At 38.4% G+C, this 25,240-nt stretch overlaps 1 protein-coding gene across 4 annotated transcripts in view; it reads right to left on the bottom strand.

Moving 5' to 3' along the window:
• Positions 1-24,075, bottom strand: part of NRG1 (neuregulin 1) — a 156,783-nt gene extending 132,708 nt beyond the window's left edge. For 3 of the 4 annotated variants that reach the window (XM_087886409.1, XM_087886410.1, XM_087886408.1), the window contains exon 1: positions 23,450-24,045. In XM_087886409.1, coding sequence (XP_087742535.1) covers positions 23,450-23,612 — 163 coding nt within the window. In that variant the 5' untranslated portion in view covers positions 23,613-24,045. Of the gene's footprint in view, positions 1-23,449 lie in introns of all 4 variants that reach the window. The other variant, XM_087886411.1, reaches the window with a different exon arrangement.
• Positions 24,076-25,240: the final 1,165 nt, after the last annotated feature.

Below are 25,240 nucleotides of genomic sequence, written 5' to 3'. Positions count from 1 at the left end.
TGCTTCTGTCCAAACAAGCTAAGTATAAAAGCAATTATGATTCATAACATACGCAATAAAGCAGGATTCCCACTTTAGGCAATATATAAAGCTTTTGCCTCTTCATTAGATTAGCAATTACTATTTGCAAAGCAAGCCAAGGAGAAAAAGAGCTGAATGTACAAACAAGCACATAATGAATAATCACCCAAAATTCTGGTTTATTTTTCCATACAAATGCAGGCATATTGCATATAACTGGCAGATGTTTAAAGCTTTTGACTATTATTATAACACTCCCTTAAATTTGTTGCTAACATGCAACATTTCCTGAGAACAATAGTTACATTCAGCCTTTATTGATAAGGATCCATCCTTTCTACCTTCTATCTATTCCTAAAAGTTTAAACCTGTTTGTTGTGTGAAGTCTTTGTGGCCAAAACCACAAACCTTCTATGAGCTCAAAGTATTAGAGGTTGGTAATCAACAAAGGAAGCTACCCTCCACATCTTGACATGATTCAGTCTAAGCCAGGAATCATATTTTTCTCTTATTAGGTGTGATTGAATCAGCCACACCCAAAATAGAGGCACAGAATTACATGTTTTCAGACAAGGCTTCCACTGCATTTCTTCGTGAATCATTGCTCCAAGCTTTCAGTTATTTAAAAGTTATGATATAATCTGTAATTAACACAGAAGCAAAAGTGTGAAGATGAGCAAATCTCACTGTTACACAATCAAACTGCTTGTCTTTCAGTCTAAAAGTGAATTGTCTTCTCTGTTTCGTTTTTCATTCAAAAAAAATGTGCTTCAGAAAGAAGTCTGAACAACACTGCTTTAAGTTACAGTATTTCAAATGTCAAAGTGAGAGAGGCAAGGAAATAATGAAGATAGATCTGCTTCTGATAGAATTTCTCATGAATATCTCAAATCTGTTGGGTTTCTTTTGAAAGTTATCAATTGTCATCTTTTCATGATAAATACACTGATAAATATAAATATTAGAGATCAGGTAGCAACATGTAAGTACTTTTTAAAAGAAACCTCCTTCCACAAATATTTTGGGCAAGAAGGGGAGAATAGAGAAATCAAAATTAGTGTTGCTTTCAGTTCTGATACAGATGAATACTTTCCAGGTAGCCTTCAATTTACAACCATTCACTGGTTGTAACTGAAAAATGTGACTTATGACTGTTTTTCATTTATGACTGTTGCAGCATCCCCATAGCCATGTGATCAAAATTTGGATGCTTGGCAACTGAATCATATTTATGATGGTTGCAGTGTCATATAATCCCCTTTTGCAATCTTCTAACAAGAAAAGTCAGCAAGGAATCCAGATTCACTTTAACAACCATATTACTAACTTAAGAACTACAATGAGTCACTTAACAACTGTGGCAAGAAAGGTAAAAAAAGGGACAAAACTCACTTAACAACTGTCTTCCTTAGCAACAGAAATGTGGGGTTCAATTGTGAATGTAAAACAATGACTACCTGTATTTATTAGAGTAAAATAACAATTACTTTTACTGCTTTTATCATCCCTATTATTATTTTTCATAGTGTTATGGAAGGTAAAATAGGCTTGTGAAGTAAATGAACTTTCAATGTCTCAAGTTTTTTCTTAAAAGAAAAAAAAGAAAAGTCATACATTTATTATATTTAATTGATGTTGTTTGTTCTGTTTTTGTTCCAAAGTTTCCCATGAAAACTGAAACCTTTGCTTATCATAAAACTAGGCAATTTTAATGATGCCTGATGTCTAATTTGCGAAGGGAACATTTAATAAATTGCAGTTCAAAAGGGTTGGGGATGGGAAGACAATCAGACATTTGTAAAATTAGAACAGTGTTTCTTAAACATTTTCTCTCAGGACCCCTTCCCACTTTTAAACATTATGAAGGACTTCGAAGGAGCTTTCGTTTGCATGTTATGTTTACTGGTATTTATCTTAATAAAAATTAAAAATGATGCATTTGTTTCCACTACCATTCCTCACAATCATTTGATGGGATTTCAATAATGTGCTTTAAAAAAAAAACATATACTGGGAAATAATTTTGATTTTGAGGACCCCCCAAGCGATCCTAGGACCACACTTTCAGAAATAAATTAGAACAATATATTAAGACATGAATTAGGATATTAGGAATTATGTTTGATTGGACACAAGTTTCCAAGTTGCTCTAGATGCAGTGATAAACCAGTGCTAAACGTTTGCAATTAATTGACTCAGAACTTCACTGATGCTACCCAGAAAAGGCAGTGAAAAGAGATTTATTGCTTTTATTTTCTAGTTATGAGTAAGCAGTTCTCCATTCAGGGAACTGCTGCCTTGCCCATCTCCTACCATAGCTGCAGGATTCTTTTCCTTTCCAGTGTCTTGATGTTGTACCTGTTGCTTTCTAGTCACTCTTTGAGACAATTTCATCATACCTTAGCATACTACTCAATTGTCTTCTGGTTGTGGTTGTTTTCTCTTTTACACACACAAACACACACACAGTGGTAAGCGCAGAATAACAAAGAGGACAATGTGTTGTCTTGCTCCGGTTGTTAGAGGTTCCCCATTACATACAGTCAGGTCCAGAAATATTGGGACATCGACACAATTCTAACATCTTTGGCTCTATACACCACCACAATGGAGTTGGAATGAAATGAACACAATGTGCGTTAACTGCAGACTGTCAGCTTTAATTTGAGGGTATGTACATCCAACTCAGGTGAACGGTGTAGGACTTACAGCAGTTTGTATATGTGCCTCCCACTTGTTAAGGGACCAAAAGTAATGGGACAATTGGCTTCTCAGCTGTTCCATGGCCAGGTGTGTGATATTCCCTCATTACCCCAATTACAATGTGCAGATAAAAGGCTCAGAGTTCATTTCAAGTGTGCTATTTGCATTTGGAATCTGTTGCTGTCAACTTTCAAGATGAGATCCAAAGAGCTGTCACTATCAGTGAAGCAAGCCATTATTAGACTGAAGAAACAAAACAAACCCATCAGAGAGATAGCAAGAACATTAGGCATGGCCAAAACAACTATTTGAAACATTCTCAAAAAGAAGGAATGCACCGGTGAGCTCAGCAACACCAAAAGACCTGGGAGACCATGGAAAACAAGTGTGGTGGATGACCAAAGAATTCTTTCCCTGGTGAAGAAAACACCCTTCACAACAGTTGGCCAGATCAAAAACACTCTCCAGGAGGTAGGTGTATGTGTGTCAAAGTCAACAATCAAGAGAAGACTTCACCAGAGTGAATACAGAGGGTTCACCACAAGATGTAAACCATTGGTGAGCTTCAAAAACAGGAAGGCCAGATTAGAGTTTGCCAAACAACATCTAACAAAGCCTTCACAGTTCTGGAACAAGATCCTATGGACAGATGAGACCAAGATCAACTTGTACCAGAGTGATGGGAAGAGAAAAGTATGGAGAAGGAAAGGAATTGCTCATGATCCTAAGCATACCACCTCATCAGTGAAGCATGGTGGTGGTAGTGTCATGGTGTGGGCATGTATGGCTGCCAATGGAACTGGTTCTCTTGTATTTATTGATGATGTGACTGCTGACAAAAGCAGCAGGATGAATTCTGAAGTGTTTTGGGCAATATTATCTGCTCACATTCAGCCAAATGCTGCAGAACTCATTGGACGGCACTTCACAGTGCAGATGGACAATGACCCAAAGCATACTGCAAAAGCAACCAAAGAGTTTTTGAAGGGACAGAAGTGGAATGTTATGCAATGGCCAAGTCAATCACCTGACCTGAATCCCATTGAGCATGCATTTCACTTGCTGAAGACAAAACTGAAGGGAAAATGCCCCAAGAACAAGCAGGAACTGAAGACAGTTGCAGTAGAGGCCTGGCAGAGCATCACCAGGGATGAAACCCAGCGTCTGGTGATGTCTATGCGTTCCAGACTTCAGGCTGTGATTGACTGCAAAGGATTTGCAACCAAGTATTAAGAAGGGAAAGTTTGATTTATGATTATTATTCTGTCCCATTACTTTTGGTCCCTTAACAAGTGGGAGGCACATATGCAAACTGCTGTAAGTCCTACACAGTTTACCTGAGTTGGATGTACATACCCTCAAATTAAAGCTGACAGTCTGCAGTTAACGCACATTGTGTTTGTTTCATTCCAACTCCATTGTGGTGATGTATAGAGCCAAAGATGTTAGAATTGTGTCGATGTCCCAATATTTCTGGACCTGACTATAGGTGGAAGTATTGATCCTCTCAAGTTGAGAAACAGAGAGCCACAAAGCAGGACTAAAAACCTGGAAACCTGCTACTTATCTGGATGGAGCCTTGATTTTTAAAAACAAGTTTAAGCATACAGAGGATGGGTGTGTGTGTGTTAAGCACCAGAAGCTAAGTTTCCTTAACACACTTCTATTCTGCAAATCAAGAAAACATCAGCTTCTAAGTAGTTGTTGTGGTCCGCCAGCAGCCTGCAGAACTGGCACCAGAGCTGGAGGAGGCTGGAGAGGACCACGGGCCAGTCCTGGAGTCTGGGGAAGGCTCAGATGAAGGCTCTGCATCGGAAGCAGAGATGAGACCAGGGCCATTTGGGAGTTATGTGCAGACTCTGGAGCCTCCAGAGTCGGACATCAGAGAGGCAGAGGAACAGGAGGAGCCTGTTCCTACTGTGTGTATGCACAGAAGGCAAGAACAGCTAAAACAAAAGGGATGATTCGGGAGTATGGCCTGGAGATGATTGGCCCCTCCCATAAGGCTTAAAAGAGGAGAAAAGGCACGTGGGCCCTTTGCAGGAAAGCAACGTTGTTAATTCTGTTCCCAGTCGGCATCTCTGTTTGATTCTGGATTCCATGTGGCTTTGCCAAGTAGGTCTTTGGCAGTATGTCAAGGGAGATAAAGGTTGGTGATTATCTTGAAGGAGTCCTCCCGAAGGATTTTTTGCAACTAATTGGGACTCAGCTGTGAATGAATGTAATTCACAGCTGTTGCAATAAAAATGGTTTTTGGGACTACTCGTGTGTTTTAATGACTCAGGAAGCCTAGGTCACAACAGTAGTTTTCAATTTCTCTAATATTCATAATTTAGAAAGGGAGACAATCTAGAAAGTATAACAAACAATCCTAATACATAGATGACATATATTAAAAGTTACAAGTAATCCTTGCTTAACCATCAGTTGTTTAGCGACTGTTTGAATTATGACAGACCCTTCAAAAACTACTTATCATCGAGTTCCAGAGTTCCAAGGGCTTCACAGCCTTCCATAGTCCCATGACTGCATTCCCTGCATATGGCAACTGGCTCATCTTTTGGCTGGCTGCAGCATTCCTCAGTCACCTGACCATAATTTATAATACTTTTTTGGACCAGTTTCCAGCTTTGGGGTTGATTTCCAGAAAGAAAAAAAAAGATAGGCATACATGGACTCACTTAACAACGAACTTGTAAAATCAGAAATGGTCACTATGGTGCTTTTTTCTTATAATCATCATGACTTGTGATGGGAACTCCAGCCTCCATTACGATCACAAAGGACTACCTGCATATAAAATGCCTTTAACATTCTGTGGCAGGAGGAAAGCTGCTTTTTTCCTGTTGCCTAACATTTTGGTACATTTTCCATTTTTCTTCTCTAGTTGCTTAAGACAACTAGATAAGTTGAGAAGCTCTGATAAGCTCATTTCGTATCATTTCATTCATGTACTGTAAGTGTAGCATACTTACATTAACAGATATCTTGTGAAAACTGGGCAGTTGATACCTTATCTATAATTACGACTCTGAAATTTGAAGACAGTTTAAATGGTTACAGGAAAAATCAACGAATTTGGGAAACGTGATGGTCACAAATTTGGGAAATTTCTGAAAAATGCTAGCAGGTTTAAGATTGAGTTTAATTTATGAAGAATGAAGACCTTGTAGTTTTTCCATGCCTGCAAAATTAAGACAAGGCACTGTCACCAATATATATATGTTCTGGAACATGTCTTTGACTCATACTGAATTTATTCCATACTCAAGATTGCATAAGATCAGTATCTCAGCTTCTGAGTCAGAATCTGCCTTTCTCAGAGTCCACCAGAATGCATATACTGCATGTGCGAACATGACAAATGCAGATTGAATGACCTTTCTAACTCTTTAAAAGATTGTCTTAAAAGTTGCCATTTCCATATTCTTCTCTAGTCGGTCAAGCATGAATACAGCTAAGGAAGTCTCTGACCGTGTAAAACATACTCCTTTTGTAAGGCACAACAGCTTTCTAATGGAAGCACCTGCCTCCTTGCTATCAGTTTAAATGGAAAAGCCCGGGATGTAATCAGAATTACAGCAATTGTATACATTTAACAGTTTTAAAGGTTTGCCTTGCAAATATATATGAATGATGCTTACCTAATTCAGGTTCATTACAGGATACAAAATTCTGTTTAATTCCAAATTATTTTATCGAAACATTTAATGTAACCTTGAAATTGTGTAAATTGATCTACTATTTGGACACTGGCTTAAGCAATATTTTCAGTTCTTGTTTTACAATCACTTTGGATGAGAGGGACAGACATATAAAGTTGACAAATGAATAAAATTTTAACCAAAGACAAAAAACTAAATGTACCGCAATTAAAATTACTTTCCAGATTAACAACCACTGTTAAAAACAAAACAATATGAAGTACTAAGGAAATTATGAATTCAAGCAATTCTGAATCCTTTCAGACTTGAGGTTGTAACAGATAAATTCTGAGGATACAAAAGCCAAAAAACCATCTCTGTTTTTAAAGGTAAAAAACTTAGTAAAAAATATTTTATCGATAACCGCCTAGTCAAAATAAGATAACTTACTGTAGAGTGATAACAAACAGAATATTTTTCCAAAAATGTACTATGCAGATTAGAATATGGAAAAGCTGAGTTTCACAGTTTATATATTCTTATGAATATATAAAAAGTAACAAATAAAGTGTGTATTTTAGTATGTGCTGCTCGTGGAGCACCCTCTGGTGGCCAAATTTAGGTGCCAAACTAAGTTCCACAACTTTCTTCCTGCAGTTGACTACCTCTGTGTTTATATCTTTTAAACTCTTACGTGTTGTTTTGACTGGGAATGCATACAGTTTGAATTGCAATCCATTTTTGCCATCAGATACAAGTTAATGCTTTCAATAAGAACTATGTGTAAATGGTGGCTTATTTTACGACACTGCTCATGATTAAATCTAAAAGCAGCTGCAAAGAGGACAGACTCACTTCTTCCTTTGTAGAATAACCAGTGACATCACTTGGAGATAGCATCTCTCCTTTCCATGAGACAACCTGATTCAATCACCTAAATACAACTGCCCAAGGATGCATTAGCTCATTACTTTAAAAAGAAAAAAAGAGAGAAGCAATCCTTATAAAACTTCCCTGTTAAACTTTTGGAAACTATTCTTATTAGTCATAGACAGTAAACAGAGGCAATTAAAAAGTTACACAAATGTGTGGTCAATTTTTCCCATTTAAAAAACAACAATACCAAAACAGTCATGTTATTTATATAAAGGTAAAATATAAATACTGGAAATTAGAGATTGGATCCAGATTAGTCATGTTTAAAGCAAATGAACTGAAATCAAAAGAGCCTACGTTAATCCTAGTGAGTTCAGTATGTCTATTCTAAAAATTATCTAATACTGTATTATTTATGAATTTTATTGAAAACAACATCTAACCCAAGTTATATTTGTTTTCTAAACAGAGGACAAGAGAATGTATTTATTTCTTTATTTACAAATGCAGTATTCCCACAAGACGATAGACATGGCCATATACCAAATGTTATATCTTCAACAATCAACATCAATACCATTCTTGAATTTACTCAGTTATTACAGAAAACAAGAAAGCATTTGTAAATGATATTTTATAAAGAAAAAAAGGTGCCTTCTTGTTTTGTTTACAAAAGAAAAAACAAGTTGATCCCAATATGTGATATTGTAGGAATACTAGTTCATCTATTTAAAACATTAAAAGGAAAGGAAGCATTTTAACTCATATTAAAAAGATCTCTGCACTAACACAAACAGAGCAGAAAGCAAAAAACTAATTTCGGAAACTAAGAAGTAAGGGGGTGAATCACTATTCTGTTGTTAGATAATCCAGTAAGCATAAAAGATCACTTTTATACTTTCACAGCCCTTCATATAAGAAACAAAGTATGGCCTCAGTACCATACAAATAATCCTCGACGTATGACCATAATTGAGCCCAGAATTACAGTTGTAAATCATGCTGGTCACAATGTGATCCCACCTGATTTTACAGTCATTTTTGTGGCAGTTGTTAAGTGAATGGCACAGACAATAAGTGAACATTATGGTTGTTAAACAAATACATTGTCTGCAATGAATATTTTTTGCTCGAAACTAAGTAAACACTGGTTTCCAATAAAAGATATTATAAATTATGGTCACGTGACTATGCAATGTTGCAAATGACCATAAATGTAGGACAGTTGCTGAGCGCCTGAAATTCGATCGTGTGACCACATGAGGGGGGGGGGCAGATATCACAACTAGCCTGGGGAGGTCCATCATAATTTCAAATGGTTGCTAAGGGATTGGTCATAAATCGAGGACTACCTCTATGCAATTCTTACACATATGAAAGCATATATGATCACAACAGCAGGATATATTTTAGAAAGTGGAAGAGAGAAAATATGTCTATTGTGCTGGTGCCTCTCTTGTGTTGTCCAAACAACTTATACAAACTCCTGATACTTAGTTTACTTTCTTCTATCATAACGGAAAATGATAAAAACTATCAGCACTGTTAAGGATTGCATTCAGTCTAGTTATTTTTGGGATGTTAATAGCACAATGATTTGCTAAGAATTTATAGCATTTCCAGAACACTCAGAACACTGTTACAATCATTGGTCTCCAGAATTCTAAGGTGTTGGTAGGCACCTGCTATAGACGCATCATCCATAAGTGGATCCTTTCTTCTTAAAAAGTAAAGTATTTATTGGCAAATGCAGAGGGCAATTAATGCTCATCTCTATTTGTGGCTTCATTTCTCAGTGGGTCAACTAACATGGAAGATGGGGAAACCATTCTTCCAAGATCATACTTGGAACTCTGAAACAAATCAACACATGGAGCTTCTGAAGACATTCAGGAACGTCGGATTCTGTTAAGAATTTCTTCCTCCTTTTTGTATTTTTCCCACTCTCAAAGGAGACATCATGGGCACAGCACGTGTGAAGCCGCTGGGTGAGATCATCCGTGGCTTTGGGGTAGAGTTCCATCAGTACGCTGATGATACTTAGCTGTACATCTCCACCCCAGGCCATCCCAACGATGCCCTTGAAGTGCTGTCCCGGTGCCTGGAGGCCATGCAGACCTAGATGGGGAGTAACAGGCTTCAACTCAACCCTTCCAAGGCCGAGTGGCTGTGGCTTCCGGCGTCCCAATATAGCCAGCTGGTGCCATCACTGGCTATTGGGGGCAAGTTATTGGCCCCCACGGATAGGGCTCGCAACTTGGTGTCCTCCTGGATGCACAGCTATCTTTAGAAGAGCATATGGCGGCCGTGGCCAGGGGGGCTTTTTATCAGGTTCGCCTGATTCGCCAGTTGCGTCCCTTTCTGGATCGGGACTCCTTATGCACAGTCACCCAGGCGCTCCTCACTTCCCGACTGGACTACTGCAATGCTCTCTACATGGGGCTCCCCTTGAGGAGCACCCGGAGGCTCCAACTGGTGCAGAATGCGGCCGTGTGGGGATTATGGGAATGAGGGGGCGCTCCCATGTGACACCTCTCCTGCGTGAGCTGCATTGGCTTCCGGTGGTCTTCCGGGTGCGCTTTAAGGTGTTGGTCACCACCTTTAAAGCGCTCCATGGCATAGGACCTGGGTATTTGCGGGACCGCCTTCTGCTGCCGATAGCCTCCCACCGACCAGTACGCTCCCACAGAGAGGGACTCCTCAGGGTGCCATCAGCCAGGCAATGTCGGCTGGCGACCCCCAGGGGGAGGGCCTTCTCTGTGGCAGCTCCTGCCCTCTGGAACGATTTGCCCCTGGAGATACGAAGGATATCGGATCTCCGGGTTTTTCGCCGTGCCCTAAAAAAATTTTTTTCCCATCAAGCAGGGCTGGCGTAAACCCCCTCCCCCCCTTTTTAGCCTTTTAAATTGTCAATGGGTTTTAGTTTGAATGTTTTAAATTTTGGGCCAAAGTTATATAATTCTTTTAAAATTTTAAATTTTGTATTGGTATGTGTTTTAGTTCTGGCTGTGCACCGCCCTGAGTCCATTAGGAGAAGGGCGGGATACAAATTGAATAAAATAAATAAATAAATAAATAAATACAGTATATACAGCATATCCTAGGAGCTCTGATAACCTCTTCAAAACCTTTGCATAGCTTAACACATTTCCACTTTTAAAATCAAGCACAAAATATGTTCTCCTTTTCTCTCCCATCAATATTTGCTCAATGTCTAGAAGAGTTTCTAATATACAGGAACTATCTTTCTGTACGTAGATATTATTAACCGTAAACTGAGCTAAAGCAGTACCGGTATGTCCTTACCGTTTTATTTACATTCCACTAACTATCCTAGAGTAGCTCTTGTTATTTTCAGGCAAAAGTTGATTGCCTAGTAACTAAAGTTAATTGACATGCTGTTAAGAGGGCTTGCATTCATTTTATGATTAATCATCAAATTATTTTTAAATATTTTCTGATATATCTGAAGACATTCATGAGGTTAAAGTGTTTTCTTTTCCAGTACTGCCCTGACGGAAGTGCATAAATATTTTTACATGGAATAAAACCCCCAGGAGATTGATTTTATATTTATTTCAAAAGATCACTTTGCCCAAAGAATTAGCCTATCTTATTTGAAAATATGGTTACTCTTATCTATGATAATTCACAACTCTTCCTCTCTATGCTTAGACCACTTTTTCTCTAACTGAAATGGAACCTTGATTTGTTTAGTTTTAGTCACAAATGCTAATTCATTAGTCACAAAAGTAAAAAAGAAGGAAAAACAAGTTTCTAATCTTCTTCTTGCAAACCCTTTTCCTCCTATCTTTAACACAATACAGGGTACAAATAATGCAGCCAGATTAAGGTCAAGGGGACAAACAATTGTCCTGTATCTCTACCTTAAATAACGTATGAGTTGCAAGGCACAAGATACTGTTTCCCTTCTGCAGAATTTTATCCCTCAAGACAATTTGTTCAACAAAGCAATAGCAAGAAAATTGTCACTGTTGCATGGATTAGACACAGCTCCTGTAACATGTATTTAAATTACGAAAGATATGGTAAATTAACTTTACTTAATTGTAAGATCAAAATTAAGTAGGAAAGGTAACATTGAAAAGAAAGTTTATTTTCTGGAGTTTCAGCAAGAACCCAATTACGGATACTCAGTCCACAAGACTAGATTATTATTCATCACACATTATTGATGGCAGGCTACAATTTATTTATATTTTATACATTTTTAAATTTATATTTATATATATTGGGTCTCTTTTATAAGTTATAATTGTTAAGGATGTTTCCAGTCAAATCCTTATATATAAATATGTAAAAACATTTTACATATTACAGAAGACCTGAAGATAGAGGCAATAGGAAGATTTAAGAAAAAACATTGTCACAAAATCAAAAGAATTGTTATTAACAATAAATTAAAATAGTTACAAGTAGTCCTCAATTTATAACCAATCATTTAGTAATCACCAAAGTTATAATAGACCCCGCCCAAAAGGTATTTTACAACCCAATTTCAAAATCATGATAGCTGCATATTCTTCCTCCACTCAATCATATGATTGCATTTTGGGTGCTTGGCAACCAGATCACCTTTACGACTATAATTCTGGGCTCAATTATAGTTGTAAATTGAGGACTGCTGTATCTATAATACATTTTTCTATCCTGCATATTCCTAGAGTTCTTTAAATAGTCTTGACTTTTCATCTTGACTCCATTGTATCTCAACAAGGGAACTAAAGTGAATAAATAAATAAATCACTTCAACTCTATAGCAAGGATTATGGCTACAATATATATTTTTTATTTAATCTATATTTATATATTTGCATAACAGATTGCCCATTTGGCTCATTTCCAAAGTCAGCTTACCAAAAGTGAGTTTAGCACTATTTTTTTCAATATACAGACTGGAAAAACAAAAGTAGTGAAGTGGGTTACTCAATACTTGAATTAAGTATAACCAGGTAGAATAAAATAATGTTTTATTAATATAATATTAAGACACTATAAGTTAAATTTACAAAATAGAAATGTTAGTTCTTGCTAGAGGTAGTTTCAAGCCTACCTGTTCTATTTTTCTTTCTTAACTTCAGTTTTGCATTATGCACCTTTTTTTCCCCACAAAGAAAACATTTGCATGAAAATTGAAATACGATTTTGAATCCAGTTCTTGCTGTATATGCATTTTTATGACCGTTTAGCAGTCCATACATTTTTGGCAAGTGAATTCTTCTGTATGTATATTTATGATCTTTAAAATTATAGAATTTTACACTCTTTAATCTCACTGCATCACAAACTTAAGAAAATTGCAGCTCTCACAATTTCAATTTTGGGTAGAGGCTTGGTAAATGCTGATAATATAATTTCACATTAAATGCGAAACAAAACCAATTTCTCTCATATCTCTTAGCTGATAAATGTACACAATGATAATATTTTACGTATTACAGAAGACCTGAAGACAGAGGCAATATTTAAGAATGTTTAAGAAAAAACAAACACATACTTTTTTCCTATCTTATTGTGAAATGCATGTCTATGATGCCTATTAATTTGTTTAATAGGAAGGCCTATAAGAGATGATTAGCCATAATTTAGCCATAGATGAATTTAGCTGTAATAGATGATCAGGAGTTATCTGTCTGCTAGTCTACTTCATAAAAGGCACTATTTAAAACTAGCTAGACCATAATACATAATACATTTAAAACTAGCTAAGCCATAATACATGATGGCATTTTAAGAGTCCAGTAAAATGTCACAGGCTAGTAAAAGTCTTTGGCAGTAAATAGCAACAACACTTATTTAGATTTTCTACTTGGTAAATTGAGATAAGGGCATGCCATTGATTTTTTCCTTTCTTTCTTCAAACTTTTCATTTACATCATTACTGACTTCTCATATAGTCGCTGTGAGCAAGCAGGGAGGTATATAAATTTTCTAAATAAATAAATAAATAAACAAACAAAACATTACTGGAAGAAATGCAGTAGTGTTCAATGCATCTTTATTTTCCAATTTAAGAGAGATACATTATGTACACCCATCTGGTGTGTTCTCCTGAATCTTTGGAGTTATTTCGGATTTTTCTAATAGAACACAATAGCTGGAGGAGTATAGATCCCATGAATATAATCTACTGTCAGAAATGTGTGAAATTGGAAGGATTTCTGTATGCTTTGGATTATTTTCCAGATGATAGTTCTGGCAATCTGATTGGGAACCTCAACTTGCTACATTACATTAGACCAAAAGTATGATTGTTCTTAGAAAACATTGCTCCAGTGCCCAAATGGTGCCCTAGTTTTCAGAAGATGTACCAATAATTAGGCAGAATGAGACATGGTTAACATAAAGATAACCAAAATTTTAAGGTGTGTGTTATTGTACTGTACTATATCTGATGCTAACATCACCCATGTCAGATTCTTCTAGATGTGATTTATCACCCTCCAAGAATATGGACAGACTGTAGAGTAGAGTAGAGTAGAGTAGAGTAGAGTAGAGTGGGGTAGGGTAGGGTAGGGTAGGGTAGGGTAGGGTAGGGTAGGGTAGGGTAGGGTAGAATAGAATAGAATAGAATAGAATAGAATAGAATAGAATTCTTTATTGGCCACGTGTGATTGGACACACAAGGAATTTGTCTTGGTGCATACTTGGCATACATAAAAGAAAAGATACATTTGTCAAGAATCATAAAATCATTGAAATAGAATATCCAAGTACAAGTTCTCTGATATTTGGCATTTATCATTAATTCAATCTGCCCAAATACATTTTGGTTGGGCCCAAAAACCAATTAAAAAATCTCTTAAGAACTTTTCAATGGGTTCTTAATAATTATCAGCCTATTGCTAATATCCCATTCCTAGAGAAGAAGCCTAACTGTGTGGTGTCTGAACAGCTTTAGATGCTCCTGAAAGAAACTGATTGCAATCTGGATTTCAAGCCTGGGTATGTAGCAGCATCTGGAAAGAGCAGTATAAATCCTCCTTGATCATACAGCGGCTTTGTATGCCTTCTGGCCCAGGTACTCATTGTGCCTTTGTAGATCAATTATAGGACTGGACTACTTCCAATCATACCTGCGTGCCCATGTGAAATTAATATTATTAGGTGACCACACCTTAGCTACTGAACTATGGTGTACCATTATCAGCTTTTCAACATCCATATGAATATCCACAGAAGCCACCTTCAGGAGATTTTGAGTGAAATTCCATCACTCAATATGGTTGTATTTTGATAGATTTCTGATCCTGTGGTTTGTTAGTCCAGGGAAATCACAGCTCTGTATGCTCGTGAAGTAACAATCATGGATATCCTAGCCAAATAGAAAGCAGTAATCTATGATGGCCTCACTGTCACTAGTGCATGACATAGATGATAGGGAGAACTTAGTTTAGATGTCTACCCAATACAGATAGATCATGGACAGAAAGAAAAGGGTTTGGTATAGATACAGTTTACTTCTACATCTGAATCTAGAGAGGTTGTGCAGACTTGAAGCAGTATGTGTGTGTAATGGTTAATTAGATGAGAAGGAATAAGCTCACATTGAGGCTTGACAAGATTGTTATAACTGTCCTTTTCTCGATGGAGTAAGTACATACCTGAAGGGTATTCCCAGCTTCACATTTTTCAATGGAGGCCCAAGTAGCTTCTAAAATAAGAAGTGCTTTCAAAAGACAACTGTTCCTGGATAACCTGGTCACAGCGATTTATGCGCTGATAACTTAAAAACTGAATTGCTACCAATCACTTTAAATAAGAATGGCTTGTCTATTAGTTTAAGGAGATACATTTGTCCAAAATATTTTGGCTTAAATTTGTATGACATTTTTATATATGCTTATCAGTTCAATAGGTCTGGTAAAGGATTCAGAATTTCAGCTACAAAACTAAATATTTAGAATAATTACCTCCAAAATATTTATGTGCTCAAAAACAAAATTGAGATCAAGTTACAAAATAATTTACTTTGGAACTTTTAATATTATTCTAAACACAATATTTCCTAGAATTATGGCAATAGTGAATCTTAGCTGAATCTTATGTGTTCTAAACTGCTTCACAAATTGTGCAGCCTATTTACACACTTGGCGTAAAATCAACTTCTATTAATGTTCTCTCCCAAGTTTCACAGTTTCCCCACCACCTGTATTTATAAGCACTAATGCCTCCCACTGCTGAAGACACACTTATTTTACATTTAAAAAACAAGCCAAACAAAATCCATTTCTTCAGGAATATTTGAAAAGTAACTAAAGTATTTAGAGAGAGAAAAAATTACATCAATGTCCATTTTCAAATTTCTTCATAAATGAAGACTGGTATATATTTTAATTCACTATTTACAATACTGAAAACATTTTTAATTTTATTTTTTTGTTTCTGGATTATTCCAAGTTTGGCTTTATGAGGTCTATGTAAGACTATTATTTCACAAATAGTCTACCGTATAGCTATAGCACTTAGACTTATATACCGCTTCACAATGCTTTACAGCCCTCTCTAAGCAGTTCACAGAGTCAGCATATTGCCCCCAACAATATGGATCCTTATTTTACTGACCTCGGAAGGATGGAAGGCTGAGTCAACCTTGAGCCAGTGAGAATCGAACTGCCGAACTGCTGGCAGTCAGGAGAAGTAGCCTGCAGTATTGCATTCTAACCACTGCACCACCACGGCTCATAAAAGTATGTAAGACTCTTATTTCAAAGTTACTTTTTATATCAGCACTATACAAATTTTAGCATTGCCATTTCAATGAAAGCTTCAGTCGGAATATGCAAATCTAACTGGAGTAAAAGATCCCTCCATTCACATCTTAGATTCTCCTGTAAAAATGGAAAGCTAAAGAGAAGAAGCCATTTTTTTAGTAATTGATATTCAATTACAAAAGGGCTTTTTTTCTATCTTCGATATACAAACTTATCTAAAAAAAGAGAGAGAACATTTTTATCACTACAACAGCAGACATATGCCAAGACAGAGATTAGAATGTGTATGGGACGGTCAGATTTTTCATTTGTTACAGCTTACCTACAGGTAGTCCTTGCCTTATGACCACAAGTAAAATCAGAATTTTCGTTGCTAAGCATGACATTTTTTCAGTGAGCTATACCTGATTTCACAATCTTTTTTTGGTGTGTGTGTGTGACAGTTAAACAAATCACGTGGCCGTTATCAGTAGTGGGTTCCACTTACCTTCACTACCGGTTCGGAACTGTGAGTGTGCGCACATGCAGTCCTTCTGTGTATGCGCAGAGCGTTCGTAATGACGTCCGGGCAGGTGGGCGGAGCCTCCCACCGCCACCACTAGCGGTTCTCCCGAACCAGGGTGAACCGGTAGAAACCCACCACAGGCCGTTATGCAAATCTAGCTTCCCACATGGATTTTGAAGCTGTTGAGAAGGCCACAAATGGTGACCAGGTGAACCCAGGACTCTGCATTCTTCATAAATACATGCCAGTTGCTAAACGTCTGAATTTTGATCACATCATTGTGGGGGTACTGCGATGGTCCATTGAAAAATGTAAAACCAGGAATATCCTTCAAGTATGCACCTACTCCATCAAAAAAAGGACAATATATGGCAATCTTGTCATGCCTCAGCCTCAGCATATTCCTTCTCATCTAGTTAACCATTACATAACATATACTGCTCCACAACCTCTTGTAAGCCAATGCTGTTGTAATGGTTACTAAAGGAATGGTTGTAATTCAAGGACTACCTGTGCTTTAAGGACCAGTTGAGATTTGGAGTGAGGAAACAAAATTAAGACAGTGTGCTTACCCACTACATTGTCTTTAAAAGTGCATTTCAGGTCTCTCTTTCATAATACGCCAATGCATCCAAAATGTTATTCAACAGAATGACTTCTCAGAGCACTCTGTTTCACCTCTGAGTTATTTAACAATGGAGCGAAAGAGAAAACTTCATTTGCACAGCAGAATTCCTAGAACTAGTAGTCACTGCAATCCACACATCTCTAGTGTTCCAAATGGTCCTACACCTATTACATAAAATCCTCCTTCCCTACTGAGTGCACTCTTATCTAATGTATGAAAAAAAGTGCAGGTCCTCACAGTGACATCAGTACAAGTCATGTCAGTGGAACTCAAGCTCCATTAAGCTTAAGATTGTGCCCCTTACCTATCATGACCAAACAATTCCAAGGACTACAAAAATTGTTTTTATTAACCATCAACTTTGATTCATAAGTTAATTTTTTATAGAAGTTGTAAGGGTGGATTCACATGACTAGTTTCTCCGATTGCTTAGTCAGCTGTGAAGAGAAGCATGTAGAATTCAGTCTTCTTGAAGGCTCTAATGCACAGTTTATTCAGAGAGTCTACATGATAGTTCAGGTGACACCATTTTCATATACTGTACTAATACTGTCTGCAATGGGTTTACCATAAGCGAGAAAAACTTCATGACAAATTCCAAGAAATATTCATTTCTGCTTACTAAGGAAACCTGCTTTTAAGAAACTAAGCGCAAATTGAACAAAGCAGAATATTAAAGGAAGAAAGTAAACAGGATCACATTGAATATCTTTTTTTGCAATACTATACAAAAATAAGATTTCAGCACTATCCCTCTTCTGTGAAAGATGGAAGACTATGTTATCTTCAAACTCTTTTCAAGTTTTATCTTATGGAAAAAGTGGCAAGAGGAATATAGAAACTAAGGGATTCTTCTATGCTCAGATAAATAAAACAGAAACAATCAACAAATTCTACCATAACTAAATACTACCAAATCAAAATTCTATTTTGGTTATAATTAGTATAATCTACCATAATTAGATATGGCTGTGACCACAGGTATTTCTTATTTGTGATCAAGGAAAGACCATACCTATAACAAGTTTTGGGAAAGGGTTTGATAATGAAAAATGTCCACATCCTTGCTGAATTATGTACAAATAATGTGTGTATTTGCTGCATGGAGAACTTTGGATTAAAAAAGAACATACATTATCTTGTGTGAAGTCCATCTAAGAAAACATTATGTACCCAGATAAATACAACAGATTATACCATAAAGCTTCAAACACTTGTTTGAGGGAACTGTCTTGTACTGAGTAACTTATATTCTACAATCTGGACCCTCTTACGTTTGATTTTTCTTGTCAGGTTTATTATACTATCAGGCACTGCAAGTGGAGGGTTGCATTTAATGGTACATAATCTTTCCCTCTTTCTCAAAAGGGAAATATTTTTATAGTTAAAACAGACAAGAGGACAAAAATCAAGTTAAGCAGCTGAATGCACTTGGCCATGTAAGCGCAGAATAAAAACGAGCATTTCTAAGGAGTTGATGGAACATAGCCCGTGTCAATAGGTTTAAACTGTCTAGAAAATCATTAACTTTTTTATTTTGATTTTCTTTAAATTGGGGTAATTCTACTCACTATATATATGTGCAACTTATCCTAGTGAATTCTGACATTATGCAAATGTACAATTACAGTCAAGGATTGTTATCCTTGTATCTTGATACTATTGTATCAATTCAGCATGTTGGTATCTTTGTAAACTTCCTATTAACTTCAATAGGGGAAATATGTACAATAATACAGGGGTCTCCAACCTCTGGTCTGAGGACCAGCGCTGGGCTACGATATACCAGAAAGTGAGGTGCCCAAACAAGCAAAGCCCCATCTGTGGGATGCAGACATGCGAAACCACGCCCCCTCTGGTCCGTGGAAAAACTTCTCTGCATGGAACCGGTTCCTGGTGCCCAAAAGGTTGGGGGCAGCTGCATTAATACACTTCAGTTTTCCAAGCTACAACTATTATGTGTAGTTACTGTAACTGTAAGAGACCCAATTATAGGTAAGGAAGCTGTCTGGTGGCTTTTCATTTGAACACTCAACCTTTTTCCCCCAAAAGGTTATCTGGCAGCACGTTTGACTAGAAACTTTTCTATTACGCTTGCCTACATTCATCTCAGCAGAGTCATACTGCAAAGAATTATCTTCAAAGGTGGTTGAAACTCATCTTTACATCAAAGCTCTTAAGTGGAATGTGACTAAATTTGGGGAATTTTAGTTACATCTAATTTCACTGGTGAAAGCATTGCATTTGTACTACTTCCAATTCAAAACATAGTTAATATGAACAGTGACCTTTGCTAATAAAAGATTCAAAACCAATGACTCAAAATTAAGATTTGTGAAAAAAGGCAATGTCCAGATCTGTCTCATTTGTACATTTATCTACTAATATTAGAACTTATTTTCAAGAATTGCTGCTTGGTTATAAGTTTATTGTGTTTGACAATTTGATAAGAAAAATATTACATTAGAGAAATCTTTTGTTTTCTGACTTAACTTCATTATGTAGTTTTAAAAACTTTTGTCAATGGAACTGTCTTAGTTCTGAAAATAAAAAGTTACTTCCTAGTATTCTAGTTGATATCATCTTCCACTAAAGCATTTACATAATACCTCATTATGTTCTTGCATTTTAGGAAACAAAACATGATGTTAGGGCTTCCAGTCTAGACAAGCTTGCTCGATTTCAGAAGTTTATTTCTGTAGGAAAAATATTTATTATAACAGCAGTTCTTACAAAGATATCTTCTACTATCAGCAGAAACTGGGAGCACAGCCTCAATAAAAGTAACAATAAATACATTCTGCCAGACCCCCTCTTGTCACCATTTAATACTAAAAATCAGTAAATACCATTAAATTAAATTAAATTACAGGTATAACTTGCTATCAGATGAAGCTCCCCATGGAATTTCTTGGTGCTTAGAACAATGACATTTTGATTGGGTTTTTAATTATGGCAGAATTAAGCCATTAATACCAACAGTTTGAGGAAACAACAGGGGAGGGCAGCATTTTACAAGATTATTTTATAGCATTATCTGTTCTTATTCCTGAACAAACAAACAAAAAAAGTAAAAAAAAGCATTGTTTACCCCACACAGTTCTTCAAGGGCCTTATATATACAACTAGGCATACTTATTTACAGATATTCTGATTACCGGTAGAGATACTCATCTTTGAATGGTTTTTTCCAAACCATTCAAAAAAGCCCTAAATTCAAGATTCACATGTTATTTTGAGATAAGAAGCAAAGACAAAGATTTGTATAATGTTTCACAAATGTACCAGTGGGTCCACTGTTCAAACATTAAATGTTAGCAGCATACATTAATATAGAATAGAGAATAGATTTGTAGGCATAGCATGTATAAAGATGTTATTATTTCCTATTAAAATGGCAAACCTATTCCCAGTGTTAGTATTTACTGCTTGTTATCATTACTCTTATAGTCTTTTACACACATTTGCAAGAACAAGTTTTAAGTTTAATTGATGGTTTGGATCAAAGCTGGGTTATCTGAAAGTTTACAAAGATATCTGTATTTGGTGGAAAGCTGATATTTCCCTTTTGGCAGTCCCCAGCCTAAACCATTTTGAAGACTTAATGTGGGTTATTGTATGGTGAAAAAGGATTGCTGGCAACCAGGATTGGATCCTACATTTAAAAAAGGGAAAGTTTCTATTTCACCTACTTCCAAGCAATACTTGAGTTCCATTTAAGTTGTTCAGGAATCCTTTTAACCCCACTAATTTTGCAAAGATATGCAAACAGCTGCAAGAAAAGCGGAGGACAACTACTATTCTTCTTTGATGTTCCTTAAACTTTTTTGGGGGTACAACTTATGAACCTATCATTTAAAGAGCTTGTCCATGGAAATTGTTAATTTCTTCACTGACCATGGATTAATATATAAAACAGGACAATTAACACTTACATGACCTATTTCAAATGCCCGAAGTGATTTTTCTACACTATTTCACTGACTCTTACATGGCCTTCTGTAATCATGAGTATTGTCATTCCTATTGTTGCAAATGAAAACATAAGGTCTTTAAAAAGTTTAGTAATGTTCACTTAACAGGCCCACATTTGAGGAAAGATCTTAACTAGAGATTTCCCTGCTCAAATTCTTTTAAACAACATCAGGTTTATCAGTTCAAGGCTACAGTTGCTTCCAAGTCAGTCCCATTTAAGCAAGTGAAGCTTACTTCTGAATATACATGCAGAGCATTGTGTGATATATAATAAAATATACCATTTTGTAACTCATTGGAAGTAATGAAATTAAATGGATTCATAGGTAAACACACCTGCTTGATGTAAGTCACACCAAAATTAACAGGAGAGACTGGCAAGGAAACTACTTGACTGCTTATTTTCAGTCTTCTGTCTTCTCCAATACCATTCATCTTGGAAGATGTCATGTCCTTATTCTCCAGATTCTGGAGATTTTGGGAGTAGGCTGCTGAAACTAGCACTGCTTCAGTAGCATGTTACAGATGTTCAACAGCTGGAACTACTGCTGGAAATATCCCACCAATATAGCATTATTAGTGAGAGTCCGCTTTTAACATCCAAACACACGACCACTACCAGATGCACTGGCAAAACTCTTAAGGCTAATGGATGTGAAAGAGATGTTGATGACTGTAAATTTAGATAACTTTGTAAATTTAGACAAACTTTTATTATCCCCCAAAAAGAAACAATTGGACATGATTTACACTGTTCTATCTTCTCCTGTCTAGAATAGCATGACATACCTTTCTAAGTAGTCATACAAGAGCATTGCTTTTTTAAAAAATGAAATATTTTAATCCAAACATAACCAATTATTTTTATATATGAATATAGTACACAAGATATCACTTCTAGAATAACTAGGGCAAAGCAATTACCTGCTGTATTACATGCAAAGTGTCTTCCTTTATTCTATCAAATTCAAGATCACACTTGTCTGTGGTTATCTTGAACCTAAAGCATGCATTAAAAGACATTTTCCACTTTATGTATTGACACTCACTACTATCAGATCACAGAAACACAATTCTTTCCATTCATGTCTGTGAGTGCAAAGATTATCTAAGTCTGCATACTCACACTCACTGGTATAAATTTGCTGTATTTCACGAAATGGGATTTATGCAAGTTGGAGAAAAGCATCATGGAGCAAGCATTATCAAGTATTGAAGATTTAAACTATAAAACCCACTTTATCCCAAACTTTGTGGGTCCTTGTGGGCAGACCTTCCTCACAGGGTTGTCACGCAGTCGAAACAGAAACACAATTACAAACAGGATAAAAACCACCCCATCATTATTAACCGTGAATACAGTAGGAAGGCTAAAAGAATACAGTATTATGGATGTGTATAACCGTAAAGACAACTATGCCTCCCAGGAATTCAAGCAATGCTGAAGGATAAATAGTCCTTGCACCTTTTCTACAGAGCAATTCTAGGTATGTTTCATCTCAGGTAAGTGATTCTGGGAGCAGCTGGACCGAGTCTGGAGGAAACTAGTTCAGGTAGTTCAAAGTAGGCAAAAGAGGACTAAGTCCTTTTAGGGAGCATGGCCGGGAAGAAAGAAAGAAAGAAAGAAAGAAAGAAAGAAAGAAAGAGAGAGAGAGAGAGAGAGAGAGAGAGAGAGAGAGAGAGAGAGAGAGAGAGAGAGAGAGAGAGAGAGAGATCTGATCCCATCTAACCCGCGCAAGACCACTTCCCAGGCAGCAGCTTATCGCACCAGGCACGCGAGGGCTTGCTCTCACCCTGCCTGTACAGTCCGGCCAAGCGGTGAGGAGAATTGCGCCACTCCTTTACGTTCCCAGGATTGTTGATCAGGTGTGTGTGTTTCTCTTTCTGTGTGTGTTCTCCTCTCACAGCCACCCCCCCCTCCACCCCTCTCCCCATTTCGCAAGACAATACAAGCGAGCGCTCGACTTAGCGGCTATGCATGCAAACTGTCGTAAGCCGTTAGGCGGGGAGCGGCTATCCGGAGGCTCCAAAACCTTAGGGCGAAAAGACACAAGAAGAGCGCGTGCGGGACCTTCTCCGGGGCCAACCGGCTTGAGGCGAAGCTCGCTTGCCGTTCGGCTGGAGTTGGGGACTAGGCGGGAGAATCAACGCGCGGCCACCCTTCTCTCGCGCCTAACGCACACGCACACACACACGTGCCTCCAAGCTAGCGAGGGACTTGGGAGGAGGGGGGGGTGTCCTTCCCAATCAAGCCTCCCACCTGTGTCCCGCCAAAGAGACCCTGTGCACTTCGCCGCCGGGCTGAGGCGCGCGCCCTCTCGCTTCCATCCCTGTCGTTCTGGGGGGCGAGGACGGGACTTACCTGGCCCGCTCTCCTCCCGAGGAGCGCCTCTTTTGCCGGCGCCCCCTTTGCCTTTCCGCGTTTTCCGCCTCTTCTCCGGACCCTCCAACGGCGAGGAAGAGGAGGAGGCGGCAACGCCGGCTGCCCCCTGCTCCTGGGTGGCTGCCCTCCGCGATTCGTTCATGTCCAGCGCTGGTGGCGCCCCGCAAACTCCAATGTCCACACGCGCGCGCGCTCACACAGGACGGGCAACGACGAAGGAGGGAGGGAGGGAGCGTGTTAAGGCAACGGCCGGAGCAGAGCTGAGCGAAAAGTTTCGTCTCCTCTTTCTCTCTCTCTCTCTCTCTCTCTGTCTGTCTCCGCTGTTCCGTTTTACCCCCCTCCGCTCTTTGCACAGCTGCCTTCAGCGCCCGCTGCTCTCCCTCGGTCCTCCTGGCTCCATCTGCTGCAGCCTCGGAGAGCGCGAGTGAGCGAGAACTCGGGGCAGGGAATTTCTGCCAGGTTCTTTCCCCCCCCTCTCCCCCCTCCCCCTTCCGCGCAGGAAAGGTGTAAGTCCGCCCCCGGCACCCTCACACACTCAGGCACACCGCTTGCCGGGGGACGGGAGGAGCCTAAGCAACCCCCCGGGGGCACGAGGGTGTGGGAATGTGGGCGGGTGGGGCGGAGCAGCGGCGAGGGAATCGCTAGTCGAGGCGGAGAGAGGCTAACAGAGGCCGCTTCTGCAAAGAGAGAGAGAGAGAGAGAGAGAGAGAGGACCGTCCGCCCGCCGGTCCTCCGAGGGGGCCTCCCTCTAAACTCCCCCCTGAGAATGAGGTGCTTTTGCAGGATCCAATCTGAGTCGGTCACCGGGACCAGAGGTTTGGTCTTCCGAGCTTTTGGACTCGTGCTGGAGCCCATCTTCAGGGGAACTACTGCTACATAGATTCCAATAGATCCATCATCCAATAGGATAATGTTGCAGGATCCCATCTGGGTTCCACGGACCGGCCCAGATTGGATCTCACAACGTTATCCTGGGATATAATTCGCCTTCATTCGTCATAGGGGCTTTTTCTGCACAGGTCCTACATTCATTTCAGCCAAAAAATAGTGCCGATCTTTTAGATTAGATTACATTAGATTAACAGAGTTGGAAGGGACCTTGTAGGTCATCTAGTCCAAGTTTTGTCAGACTGGGAACAAAACAGAGAGGGATCCCTGCCACGGAGCTTCCATCCTCCTGAAAGGCATCGTTGGAAAAGAGGAGAGCATTCCTGCACCCCTAAAAGAGTAAAAAAAAAAAGAGAGATTTTCAGCTCTCAAGGTTGGCCCCCCGGCTGATGCATCTGCTGCAGTTCCTTCTTCATAGACCTGAATGGTTAAAAACCAGTCTGGGCCCCACAAGTGCTAAAACAAAATTAAAGTACAAGATTTTGGAGAGAAGAGTCCTAGGTGACCATCCTGACCTCTCAGGTTCTGGTGAAGTTGTCTGTTTCTTTTAAACTAAGAGCCTTTTGTCCTGTGGCACAGATTACCTATGAGAAGTAACTAGGCTGAGAAACAAGGGAGTGGATCTTTTCTTTTAAGCTTTGGGAACCAGCAATGACACCTCCCGATCAGGATGCTTATTCCCCATAGCTGACCGTTAATGATCCAGGAGATCCTGCCTCCTCTGATTGGGACCAGAAAATGAGATTTGGCAAAGTATTGCACCTGGCATCCCTTTTTTCTGTTAGGTCAGCAGTTCAGATGATTTAATTTAGGGCAATCCTCAATCAATACACAGAATTGGAGTAACAAGATTAACTCTCCAGTTTACACTGAGCAGTCTAA

This window comes from Pantherophis guttatus, chromosome 2 (genome assembly GCF_059756535.1).
Source record: "Pantherophis guttatus breed Tessera chromosome 2, ASM5975653v1, whole genome shotgun sequence".
NCBI classification, from domain to species: Eukaryota; Metazoa; Chordata; class Lepidosauria; order Squamata; family Colubridae; genus Pantherophis; species Pantherophis guttatus.
This window is presented reverse-complemented; position numbering and strand designations above follow the sequence as displayed.